Raw genomic sequence first — 13,919 nt, forward strand, 5'->3', positions numbered from 1 at the left:
CAAGGTTGAAAACCCCTATCCTGATGTCATAAGTCATAATCTATGTAAAAAGGAATCTGACATTGGCAGTGAAATTTCTCATAATTTCCTTGAAGGGTTCCTTTTAGTCCAAGAGGGCTTAATGTAGCTCCTTCTGGAACCTATTGATGGTGTTCTGAGCACCAGCTGATAGAAGGGGCTGATGCTTGAGAACAATGCAAATTGTTCCCTCCCTCCCTATGAGGTGAGCATGCTACTTATATGGTATTCCCAGCCCTTCTCATAGCAAGCTCACGACCTTAAATTGGCCCCCTGCCTAGCAGAGCGAGATGTTAATTTCTCATCATCTAAAGCACAAAATCAGCAAGGTTTGTGTTCATACAAACTGTTCAATTCTTTGCACCTATGGGAAGTGCTGCTGGAAGAGGCATGCTTACATACCCCATGATTTATTTCCATGAAACCTAGATGAACTGTGACTGCTTGGGTTAGATTTTCATTTCTTCCAGTGGGCCCTTTTGTGGTGACAGCAAGACACAGAAAGATGGTTCTGTCTTTATAATGTCAGGTTTCAGAGCTGTAGCTCACGAAAGCTCATGCTCAAATAAATTGGTTAGTCTCTAAGGTGCCACAAGTACTCCTTTTCTTTATAATGTGGCTCTCTTTCCTCATCTGCATTCTGCCAGATTCAAAAAGGCCTAAAGGTCACTCTGCATATGGCCACAGAAGGTTTTTAAAAACTTCTGAATGTTAATCCAGCTCTGAGCTGCCTTAGCATTTGCATATTTGCTTTATCAGAATGGGAAAGGTGAGAACAGGAGCTTTGTTAGGATATTCATGGCTGAGATTGCCCCTCTCCCCACTTATAGTGTACATATAGGCTCAGTTAGCTGCAAACACTCCTACCCAATTGGATTAAGGCAGGGGCTAGAAGTTAGGGGAGGGACCGAAACACAACAGTGACTCAAACAGCAAGTGGTGGTGACTGATCTCTACCCGTCACCCTATGAAGTGTAGCCTGTGCTGTCCTGGGAAGCTCCAAAAGTCCATATGGGGACTGTGGAAGTGGAGAGGGAGAATTTGCCTCAGGTAATGGCCCTAGAGCCTGTCTGTCGATTGTGAACAGGTTAGTTTGGACCCTTTCCCTAGGAGAGACATTAGGTGCTAGGCAGTAATAGATTTAGACAAGCAGATTGTGTAACTTTGCAAGAGCCCCTTCTACTGCGGTGTGTGTGCTTTCTCTCTGGCTGAGCTTGAGGACTGGCCTCCTATTTCCTTGTGCTGCAGATATGTCTGTCAGTAAAGGCATAAAGAACAGGAGGACTTGTGGCACCTTAGAGACTAACAAATTTATTAGAGCATAAGCTTTTGTGGGCTACAGCCCACTTCATCGGATGCATAGAATGGAACATATACTAAGAAGATATATATATAAATACAGATAAGTTGGAAGTTGCCATACAAACTGTGAAAGGCTAATTAGTTAAGATGAGCTATTATCAGCAGGAGAAAAAATCTTTTGTAGTGATAATCAAGATGGCCCATCTAGACAGTTGACAAGAAGGTGTGAGGATACTTAACTTAGGGAAATAGATTCAATATGTGTAATGACCCAGCCACTCCCAGTCTCCATTCAAACCCAAGAAATGGGCCATCTTGATTATCACTACAAAAGTTTTTTCTCCTGCTGATAATAGCTCATCTTAACTAATTAGCCTCTCACAGTTTGTATGGCAACAAAAGCTTATGCTCTGATAAATTTGTTACTCTCTAAGATGCCACAAGTCCTCCTGTTCTTTTTGCGGCTACAGACTAACACGGCTGCTACTCTGAAACTTGTCAGTAAAGGCATAGAACATGGAGTGAAGGAAAAGTCAGAATTAGGAGCACATACTGCTGCCACTATAGAAATGTGATAGAGTTAAACATAGAAATGTGATAGAGTTAAACAGAACAAGGATCCTGAGCGCATTCCTAAGGTATCATACCACCCAAGGCAGGAAGCCCACCAGATGCAGTGTAAAGAGTGACTTGGGGAAGGTGGGGGAAAGAAGATAGCTCCTTGTGTGGCCTTTAGTGACACCCTCTGGCAGAAACTTGAAGAGTATTGACATTACAGTTAATCATGTGCTTAAGAAGTCAGCTGATCTGGGGTCTCCGTGTTATGAAGCTTCCATAACAAAGCTCAAGACAAGGTAGAACTCAGATTCTGGCTGGCATTGGCTGGCATTGTGGAAAAATGGCATTCTTTTATATTTTTACTTGCTTGTTTCCCCATTGTAACAGGTGCATTGTCTTTGGTTAATTGATGTGGAACAGTGGAAAAACTACATTTCGTATCAAATGCAATTAGCAGCAGGCATAAATTCTACTCCCAAATCCTTTATTAATTTAAGGTAGTATAACCAGGGCAAAACATGTCTTTTACCAGATCTTGGAGTTATGGCAGAGTGAGGTAAGGCTTTGGTTTAAATATTTTAGAATGGATGTGGACTCAAGGGATTATAATTGTTGCCCTTTAGGGAAGATGCAAAGTCTTCTTTTATGAGGACATCTGAAAACCATTCCCTCTCCGCACTGAAACCTGAAGATGTTTTATATTCAGAATTGAAGGAGAATGCTACAGATACTGTAGAAGTAACATAAGAAAACTCGTGCACCTGACGTTACTAGACACATTATTAGCATTATGGGGAATTACAGAACATACATATTGAAAGACCTGAACATCTGCTGAGGATGAAGAAGCTATTTTTGATAAGAATAATACAACTGACTGTCTGCACAGCAACTTAAAATAAAACAGGGAATAAAAGTTAATTCCAAACATATTACAGGGCATTGCACGTTCTGGTGTTTTGTTCAGATTTATTTTTCAAGGACTTCCTAACAATTAACTACTGTATCCCCACCACCACCATTTCCCCCCTCCCCTTTTTCTGTAGCCTTGTATTCTGATAAATTAGGCTTTGCTGGTCTTCTGCACAGATCCTGTACTTCTGAAGAGCTGCTGTGTCAGCACCTCAGTGGAGTGAGGAGTACATCTTCACTACGCTTTCTTGCAGAAATGTAAGCACATGACATTATTTCATGGTTCAGTAACAGACTCCTGTAGGGGAGAAGGAAAGAGATTATGTTGCATCAGTGTGCTGGGAGATATTTAAAACCTGCCATTCACAATATTTTAATTTGGTCTGAAAGATGGATTTTATAAACGTTTCAGGAAGGAGTTCTACTTGTAGGGGGTTCTCAGGAGCCCTTTCTTAAAATTCAGTCACTGAACTAAAGAGAAGAGTTATTTACTTATTGTGGATGGAGTACACACATTCGTCTCTGGATTCTTCAGTTAGCCAATGTACAGTAACACAACCAGGTGCAGTGATGTGCTGGAGGGTGCTTTTGGAAGTTTCTCGTTAAAATTTAGTCAGCACACTCAAGGGAGTATTGGATGACTTCTCTACCTCAGTTGGAGCTCACCCTTATATAGATGTAGCTAAATCATCCCTGTCTGAGACTTGGGGATCATAAAAATACTTCTGAAGAACAAGGGTTTTACCTGTGGAATGGGCTAGATTGCACCAAATGGCAGTATTTTTAGCAAAGGTTCCCAGGGAAGTTGCATGTAATGCTATACTACTGATACAGTTGTATTTTTCAGGAATAAATTTCCAGTGAAATGCATTTAGTTTGTTTGCCAAGGGATGTTGCTGCCTTCCTTAAACAATGTTATATAAATGGGAAAACAAGCTCATATGGGGTTTCTCAAACTTCTTCATCATTTTAATAGAGAGATGGTTTTGTATCCCATTAATAACCACCAGTTCCTTCAAACCGCAGTAGGCTAGTACCCTGTGACAACTACAGCAGTTACAGTGGTTTAAAGGGAAAACTAATATCAGGAAAATATATCATGTATTTTTATATTTCTTAGTACAATTCAGTATTTGGAAAAATGGAGCCAACACTATGTGACCAGGCAGCTCTCCATGATCCGCCAGTATGTGCTCCTCAGAGCATCAGTGGTTCACAGGCCATAGATTGAGAACTTCTGAATGGATAGGACCAAATCCTCAGTACCAAATCACTAGTGAGAGTGAAGAGGAGGCCTGGTGATGAGAGAGAGAAACATATAGGGGAGAAAAAAAGACTTACAGACATGGAGGGAATGCATCTCCTCCTGGCCTACTACCTGACAAAGCTATTTAACTAACACTAGCAACGTACACATATGGCTTCAACAGTTTAGTTCAGTTTTTAAATCTATTTACTGGGGAGCATGTAGTTAGAACATCTACTCCCCCCCGCATACACACTTTATTGTAATACAAATGGTACCCATCACACTCTATCTCCATTTTTCTCTTGCATGTTCTTTTAGCAACCATCAACAAAAATGATTAAAGGTGTAGAAAACATGACCTATGAGGAAAGATTGAAAAAATGGAGTTTGTTTAGTCTGGAGAAGAGAAGACTGAGAGGGGACATAACAGTTTTCAAGTACATAAAAGGTTGTCACAAGGAGGAGGGAGAAAAATTGTTGTTCTTAACCTCTGAGGATAGGACAAGAAGCAATGGGTTTAAATTACAGCAAGGGTGGTTTAGGTTGGACATTAGGAAAAACTTCTAACTGTCAGAGTGGTTAAGCACTGGACTAAATTGCTTAGGGAGGTTGTGGAATCTCCATCATTGGGGATTTTTAAGAGCAAGTTGGACAAACACCTGTCAGGTCTAGATAATACTTAGTCCTGCCTTGAGTGCAGGGGACTGGACTAGATGACCTCTTGAGGTCCCTTCCAGTTCTATGATTCTATGAGTTCTATTCTACTTGAATCTATGCCTAACTAGCATATGCTTGGTCTTAAAGTGATAAGCTCTGGATGTCCCTCAAGTTCTGAACTTGGGCCAGGAGAAATTGGGGCTATAATTAGAGATCATCCATTATATAAAACATTATTGAAAACTGGAGTGATAGCTATTAAAAACCAACACACAAGGCTGGGGTCAAATGGGACTTGATGGTGCTCAGTGCTTCTCAGGATATAATCGACAATCTGGAGAAATTTTTGACTAAATGCTGCCATCTTTATTCAAGCAAACGCTTACTGCAGCAGTTAAGAATGGTAGCATTTACCATTCAGTAAAATATTAGATCCAAACTACATGATTATGCCCCTTTAAGCTTAGGTTTATTTTTTTTAAGCACTGAGCAGGCCTTATACAGTGGTGCAGGATGGAAGAATATTAACACATTAGCCAAAGCTGATATAAATGACATTCTGCAACATAGCTGCCTCACAGCAGACATCTAATAACCTAAGAAAACAAGTGAGCTGGAGTTTAGTCATATTTGATCATTAACGAGTAATGGTTTCCAACCAAAATTAATTCAGAGATAGAGTAAAAGATATGGAATAATCCTTACATTTATATCAGAGGAAAATATTGACTATATTAGCATGCAATATCTCTGTCCTTTCTGGAGTGCATTACATTCTCTTAAGATCTGATACTCCATGCATTTCTACTTAGGCTTCACTGAGAATCTTTTTTTGTGTGATAGCTAAGAAATGTGTTCCCCAATGTCTTCCCCGGTTTTGTTTCAGATGAAGCATTAACACTCATTATCATCTATCTATCTATCTATCTATCTATCTATCTATCTATCTATCTATCTATCTATCTATCACCAACTTTTTTAGATGAAACATCTTTTCCAGATGACACTCATGTTACCAGGTGGCAAAGCCTTCAAAGGAGTGTGTATCACATCTGAAATATTACATAATGCTGAATTGGAAGACAAAGTGTTTTCTGGGATTTTAATTTTTTTTGAAGCTGCCGCCTTTAACTGAGCACAACCATCACTGTTATAAAATATTAAAGCCCTCATACATATCAAACAGAGCTACAGTTACTAGGGCAGACATTTTTGTGCATATCAGTTAAACACTGGGACCTGGAATTTTTCTAAGTCACTTACAGTAACTCTAATTTTAATGGATTTGTATTCCATATTGATTCATTCTTACTGAAGGCAGTGTGGAACCTTAAGCTTTCTTCTCTAGTTTTATTTTTTTGTCACGCAGTCATAGAAGCTACAGATGAAAAAGCTCTTCTGTATGAGATCATTAGCCTTTCCAGTTACTCTACTGTAACTCATCTTCCCATCCCTAATTGATCACATCATCAGTCAGACATTATGGTGATGGCTTACTCAGCTAATCGTTAGCTTTGAAATGCAGTAGAGCCTTAATTATCTGAGAATCTTTAGAGATGCCTGAAACCTTCAGACAGTGGGAGGTTCAGTTAATCAAGGGATCTGGGTGACTGAAGGCAGGGTGGGAAGTTCCCTAAGCCACTTGTCTTCCCCTGAAGAGGGGTTGGGAGAGATGACCAATCATGTGCCTAAGGATTTATGTGCAGAAGTCTTTCAGGTAAATCTGTATCTGTTTGCAGAGGATGTCGAAGACCCTAATCCTGTGTAGGGGAGCTCTGTGCCAGAGCTCTTTGCTATCTGATCCTGTGTACAGTCAGACAGGCACAGCTGGGAACATGGAATAGCTGCTTGGTCAGTCCCAAGGTCAGGAGCTGTGGGGGATCAGAACATATAGAGTAAGGGTTTAAAAAGGGGCTTTTCTTCTCCCTGTGAGTGGATCCTGTCCCATCTGTCTGTCTGACTGAGGCTCCCCTCTCCATAATATCTGAACACCCTGCACAGGGACTATGGAGAGCTGCAGAATCAAGGTGGAGTCTCTATCAGAGAGAGAGGGGGGGGCATCAGGATCTCAGACTGAGTCTTCCAGAACAGGTGCTTGTCCACCTTTAGAGGGGTCTGCGGGGCTTGTATTGCACTCCATGCTCTCTGTTGCCTGCCAGGGAAAATATCTGCAAGCCACTGGGTCCCCGTCATTCCTGACTGATAGTTGCTTTTAAACCTCACTAACCCTAGATGTGTTGGGAGTGGGCACATACAGAGCAGCTTCTCAGCCGCTTAATTTGGTGCCTCAGTTACTTGAGTAGCCAACCTGAAACACTTTGCAGGAGCCTGCTTCTCAGAAAGTGCTGGCCACTCTTCTCTGAATATTAGCCCCTGTTATGGCTTCTCACGTTGGACATTCAAAATCAAGGCACTTAAAATCACTTGTCACTTCCTGGAAATCGTGGCCTTTATTTTTACATTAAATTGGGTGGAAAAGGAAATTAAGGGGGGAAAGCAAAGTAAAAGTGTATGTGTGGGAGTGGCAACTGCCCTGCTTAACAGGAGACAAAATATGGAGTGCAATGAAGCATGAAGTCAAGGGTTAAAAGGCAAAAGCACAGACACTCATCAAGAATGTGGTCTGGGTTTTTTCTGCAAGAGTTAAATGACTGGATCCCAAAGTTTTTCCATACCCCATCCACAGATTGTTCTTGAGATGAATGATACAAAATATCAAACAATAGGCCATGTAACTGAGCAGAGTAGAGACCATAGTCTGAAGAAAGGAACCTCTGATTCAGTCTACTTTATCCAAATAGTTTCCTAGCCAACAAATATGGTGAAGGAGAAAAGTCACAAACCTACCTTAATCTAGGTGGCAAAGATCTGTGGAGGCATCATTGAAGAGAAGCAGGTAGATTAAGATCAGTTGCACTGGATAAAAACTTGCAGGCTTGAAATCAGAATTATCCTACATGGAAAGAGTCAGTGAACCAATGAAAAAAGGTTTCCATTGTGGTTTTACAAGTAAGGTCAAATTCAAATTAAGGGTGAAGCATAATGCAGTGGTAATAAATGCACTGCAAAAGATCTCCTCCATTTCCTGTTTTTCACTGACTACCAATCTGTCCCGCTCTTAAAATCTCACAAAAAATGTGCTATTGCACAGGAAATGATTAACAAATCCTGGGAGAGATTGTTAAAATGAAGTGATTGCTCACTCTGCGTATTGTTATGTTTTTCCAGATATAAAAAAATCAAGTAGATGCTTTCAGTCAGTATAACCTTTAATTTAGTTTAAGAGAACTATACCAGTAAGAACCAATGTCTCCGTGGTTAGAGCATGCAGGGTGTGTCTCCTTTGATATGCTGCACTGAACATACACAAGAGGGGTATCTTCAGAGTCCTTAGAGATTTAAAGGTGGAATATATAGAAAACAAGTCATAATCATTACCCAGCTAAACAGTTACAACATTAGAGCGGCACGGTAGCATCACTTCAGTTAAGATTGAGACTTCAACAGCTGATTTTTTCCCTAAGTGCTTTAATATCCACATGCATATTCAGATTGCTTTGAAATTTGCCATTTGTCATCAGGATTTGGAATAGGGTTAGTGATCTAAATTTGAGGTCATTTAAGCCAGGGGTTTCAGAAATAGCCTCCCCAAAAAACTATCATGACATCAACATTTTATGGGTTGTATAACTTATTTTGTTCATGCCTGGGGCTGAGAGAATGGCTCTGGTTCTTCCCAAACTGATGTATACTCCCCCCTCCCCGCCCCAGGTTTGATCTGAGCTAGTATCTGGCAATATTTGAAAAGTTATTCAGGATTTCCAGTGAGGTTTGAGACAACCTGATGTGCCAGAGAAAGTCATTTGCATGTGTGCAGCAGAACTGGAATTCTGTAGCAAGCCAGAATGTTTGCAGGCAGCCTGCCAGCATAGTAACCAGGTGACTCAAGGTGACGTTCTATGGCCGTTGGAGCTGAGCCATACCTATGTACTGAGAATTTGAGTCCTTCCCTTGGTAGCTTTCTGAAAGTGGGTTGTGCACATTAGTTACCCTCTATCTGCATCAGCTAAGAAGGTACTGGAAGATTTGCAACCGGTACTTCAAAGTGCTCTAAAATTCATAGGCATACCCAGATTGTTTTGAAAATTGCTGTACCTCATCAGGGTCAGAGGGTAGAATTAGTGGTGCAAGTTTGGAGTAATTTGGTCTGGGGTGCCTCAGATATGCCCCTCCCCAAAGCTGCTTTTAATATATTCAAATTGCACTACATGCCATGCGCATAAGGAGATTGTCTTGAAAACTGGTATGCCACAATAGGAGCCATGTTGCAGTTTATGGTACAAATTTGGGATCATTTGGTCAATGAGTTCCTGAGATTAACTGTGCCATTAGCTTCACTCTCTCCTCTTTGAGCAATGGCACACTGACTGCCTGTGTGAGATCATAGGACTGCACCCTTCCTGAGCATTTGGAGGATAGTGCGAAAAGTGCACAGGAATAGTGTGTGTTGGGGGGGGTGACTCTTAGGCCGTCTCTGCACTAGAATAAAGGTTGAGTTTTAGGACAGGCTTAGCAAACACTAAACTTGTGATGAGGCTGATGTAAGAATTTATATAAACTAGACTAGACTCAACCACTTCATCTACTCCAGGCAAACCACCAAAGTCCTGCCAGATGGAGATGGTAACACCTATTCAGCCTGGTCAGAGGGAGTCCCTCCAGGCCATCATCTTCAGTTAGCCCTTATTGAGCATTTGGGGCAGACTGATGTGTGCCACCCGACCACTAGAACTCCTCAGGACAACAGTGCAGTACAGAAGACAGAGCAAGCACTGTGGGAATGCCAGTGTAGATGTTGACTTCTGACGGGCACTGAGAATATGCAAGTTTTACAAAGCATTAAAGCTCTCTTATCTTCCCCAGTTTTCTTGACATATGTATTGGGATGCTGGCCTCTGGAAGTGACAGTTGCAGTCATTGTAGCAGCCCAAAAAATTTCATACATGCATAGATTTTAGAGCCAAGAGATGCCCATGTGTCCATATACTTGGACAGTCCACATAGCACAGCCCAGGAAAAAAGCATCCTGATTCTTCTAGCTGCAGCTGCACATCTCAGATTTCAGTGCAACCTCTGGCGACTCGCTGCACCTAATCCCAGGTCCCATACAGCTATACCTAGCACAGGGAGAGTCGGGGTTTATGAGGAGGCATGACAATATAACATTGTGTGGGACACAACCCAGAAAATAGCAGATTTTGTTTGGCATAGGTCAGGTTTGGTTTAGTACCCATGCCCAAAGCCAACTCCAGGAGGGCAGAGTTAAGGTGGGGGTGAGAGGTGCATTTTTTAAAGGTTTAAATTTGTTTTACTTTAATGCTTTATTTCCTGTTTTGGAGAGGTTTTAAGTATTGGTACATTTCACATTCTGGAAGGTACCAGCACTGGTACTCAACCTGAACACTGTATTAACGGAGTTTTGGGCAGTGAATATATAGTTTATTACAGTCAGTTAGGGTTGGTTCTGTCTGTCCTTAATTCTTTTCATCATTCTCTTGTGGTCTAGGGCTAGACAGCCATAGGAGGAATATTGTTCTGTATACTAAAACTATTAATTGTTGTGTCCTTCCCTGTCCCCTGGATTATCAGAAAAACACATAGGATGAAATGAGGCCAAATGGCCTACTTACCAGTCTAATGAATAACTGACTTGTTCTCTTGAAACTTAAATTAACCGTAACCCTATTTGGTAGTAATAAATGGCCAAACAAAATTTGTTTTTTGTATGCATGGAAAAAATAGTTCAAACCAAGTTGTCTTCTGCTTTTTACAAAAGTTCTTTTGTGCATTCAAGTTCAGGATTTCAGGATTAACCACTAAAATGGGCCTTGTTGACTAAAATCCCTCTTAATTGGGATGTAAAGGGGAAATACCTTGTCTCATTCACCCCTTTTTATGTTTCTAGTGCTCAGCACCCATGAAATGAATTGCTTGTGGGAAGATAATATCTGCTTTGTTCCTTTTTAAGTCTGTGAAAAATGTCTTCCTGGTTAATAGGATGATTGTGTGCTCCAGGAGATAAATGTGATTGTTTGTCATACTCAGCCCAAGATAATGACAAAAAGGCAAAGCTGAAATTCCATATAATTTCTGCTCTTCCATAGTCAGGAACATTCAGAACACAATACACAGCTGGTGCTCACATAAAGGATAACATTAGCTGTTAAATTAGTTAACAGGCGGGGGATGTTTAACAATATGCCCCGGTAAAAAGGAAATAGACAAATTACAAAAAACTTCTGTCAGCTTAATTCCAAATGCTACTATAGACCATTTTACCCAGATGGGATTGCTTACTGGCCTGCACATCAAGTTTGAAGCATCCAGAATCCCCACAGCAACAGGTTCAAACTCAGCAGTGTTTGATTTAGCTCTTCATCCTTATTCACACATTTAACTCTTCGAGGGCTTCTGAATGAAACCTTAAAAACCAAGGTCCAGTCTGCTCTGTGTGTATTTTCATGGCCTAAGGTTGCAGAGGTGCTCAGAACTCATGACTGGTTTAAATCAGTGGAAGGTGCCAAAATCAGGCTATTAAGGGCCCATGAGACTTTTTGTCAGAGTATGTAGGAGGCCCAGATGTCATGTATCAAATAGTTCCACCTCCCACACAAGAGCACTGTGCTTCATATTCATTTGCCACCCTCTACTGCAGAGAGAGTTGTGTGTCATGGGTCCTGTATATATTTTGGGAAGCACTTCAGGATTCTTCAGAAAGAATGTGTAATATGTAAATTATTTTTCTATAGACATTACCTGTTCTAGTTTTTTTATATCCCCATAACCCCACATTCCCTGCTTTTTTACAAAATGAGCAGTGGGGAAAAAGTGAGGGCAACCACACCACACTTTCCTGGGAACACAGGATTGTGACTAATAGTTTTATAGGCAGATTTCATATGTAATACACAGTGCTTGTGTGAGTCTTATTACTGAAGGTGTATGCAGTGTTGTTGTAGCCATGTCAGTCCCAGGATATTAGAGACAAGTTGGGTGAGACCAACTTCTGTTGGTGAGAAAGCTTGTCTCATTTATTACTGAATGTGGTTAAGAATAGGTGAGAGTGAATGAAACAACACAGATGTACATTCAAGCAAAGATGCCTTGAAGCAGCCAGAATCTTTCCACAACTAATCCAGATTACCTACCTTATCTTACTATAACTCCTGACATTGGACGAGTTGATATTATAAATGGCCTGCCTCTATTTCCTAGATTTTTTTTCCCCATGCTGGTTAGGCTCTTGATGCAGAGAGGAGTCAAAAGCAAGTAACTTTTAAAAAAGAGGGAAACTGGTGAGCTAGCTGATCCACCAATTCTTTCACAGGCTTCCTGCTTCTGAGACACTTAAAAAAACTTTTTGTTTGTTTGTATACCGTTAGCTACATGTTCTTTGAAATCCATTAGCCCTTCTAATTTTCTTCTTATGTATTGCCTGCTGTAGTTTATCCTTCATTTTATTTGCTTCACTAGACTTAGCTCTTCCAAATTCTCTTTGGTTTGAATAACTTCTTGAGCCTTTCTGTTTAGCCACTCTGATGTAATTCTTGCCTTCCTGCTTCTCTTTTTGTGCAGAAGTATGCAAGCCTTCTGAGCCGTTATTATGGTTTCAGGTAGCAGCCATGCTAAATATAATATCAAAAAGCAGTAAACTGGCACAGGAAGAGTGGTATGTATATCCAGTGGATTATAGCCACAGCACAAGTTCAAAGAGATGAGCAATCCACATTTTTCACATGGATTGGAATCTGATTTACAAATCATGCACTCTCTGTCTTTTTTACACAAACTTTTTCTTGCAAGCAAAGCTGCATCTGGCAAAACATGAATAAATAATGCGGAGTTATGGATGGTATAAGAAGTTGAAGTATGTATTCCTTCATTTTCAGTAGTTGTTTTTGTTAGCGTCAATATCTTAAGATTGTTGTACCAAATTGCTGTATCATTATATATATAATTTAATTCTAGTTTAAAAATTTGTCTGTAGATTTCCCCCAGTTTTTAATATAATCTGACATATATTAGTATTTATACTGTGAAATATTCAAAAATGGCTTTGAAAGTGATATATGTGGAGCCTGTAGGCTTAGGCCATATCTACACTACAAAATTATATCAACCTAACTTACATCAGCATTCAGCCACCGCAATAATTAAATCACTTGTGTGTGCACACACTTGCCTCGTGTCGGCAGTGAGTGACCTCACTAGGAGTGTTTGATTCAATTGTATTGTAAGTGTGGGCATTGTGGGATGGCTCTTGAAAACCAGTAACAGTTGACGTTATCAACACTGTGTCTACACTGACACTGTGTCAACCTACTTACATTGACCATGGCTATATGCCACCCGGGGAAGTGGTGTTACTAAATCGGCATAGAGAGGCACTAATGTCTGCGGAAGCCAAATTTAAGTGAAGGCAATTCCACAGCTAAGTAGACACAAGGCAGTTTACATTGACCTAACCCTGTAGTGCAGACCAGGCCTTAGAAGCACTGTGATTACTGCTATGGGCTTAGAAAAACAAAAGTAGTAACTGCTATTGAATTTAGGAACACCAAAGAAGTCAATCCAGAGTGCAGGTGCTTCTTAAGATCTGTGGTGGACTCTGGACCTTAGAAGTGCTACCACATATGGGACGGGCTATTCCTAAGAATGTTATTAGCTATGTGGAAGCAAGAATGCAGTTCAACCAGAGCCTAGCCATCTTAAGGACATGATACATTCAGTTATTTTGTTTAGCACTTGATTGTCTTTGGCTTTTCAAATGGCACATCCATCATGTTAAATCTTGGCAACTCAGCATCAAGCTGCCTTAGCATTAGGCAATACAGTAGTTAGTAAATACTGTACATGAACTAACAGAAATAATGAAATTAGGCCATCTTTGGATGTGTGCTGAAGAGTGTGTTGTTTAATATTGAAATGCACGAGGTAAGCTATTTAAATGCTGTCAGTTATTCCACTTCAGTTTACTCAAAGATAATATCCTTGTGGTATATTACAGCGAGAAACCATGCTACTCTATTATTCATTTGACCTTTATGATTTTTTAAAAAATATTCTTTACTAGATATGAAAAGGTTTAAACACAAAGGCTATAGTTCAACAGCACTTTATTAAACCTGATGGCTGACTAATTGGATCTTGAGCAATTAATAAA

At 40.4% G+C, this 13,919-nt stretch overlaps 1 protein-coding gene across 1 annotated transcript in view; it reads right to left on the reverse strand.

Moving 5' to 3' along the window:
- Window positions 1-2,348: 2,348 nt before the first annotated feature.
- The window catches only part of TMEM242 (transmembrane protein 242), a 45,252-nt gene continuing 33,681 nt past the window's right edge, over window positions 2,349-13,919 (reverse strand). Inside the window, exons 4-5 of the mRNA XM_073337751.1 lie at window positions 7,544-7,649; window positions 2,349-3,088 (exon numbers count right to left, since the gene is read on the reverse strand). Of these exons, the coding sequence (XP_073193852.1) occupies window positions 7,545-7,649 (105 nt within the window). The 3' untranslated portion in view covers window positions 2,349-3,088; window position 7,544. The remainder of the gene's footprint in view (window positions 3,089-7,543; window positions 7,650-13,919) is intronic.

Source organism: Lepidochelys kempii, chromosome 3 (assembly GCF_965140265.1).
Source record: "Lepidochelys kempii isolate rLepKem1 chromosome 3, rLepKem1.hap2, whole genome shotgun sequence".
NCBI lineage: Eukaryota > Metazoa > Chordata > Testudines > Cheloniidae > Lepidochelys > Lepidochelys kempii.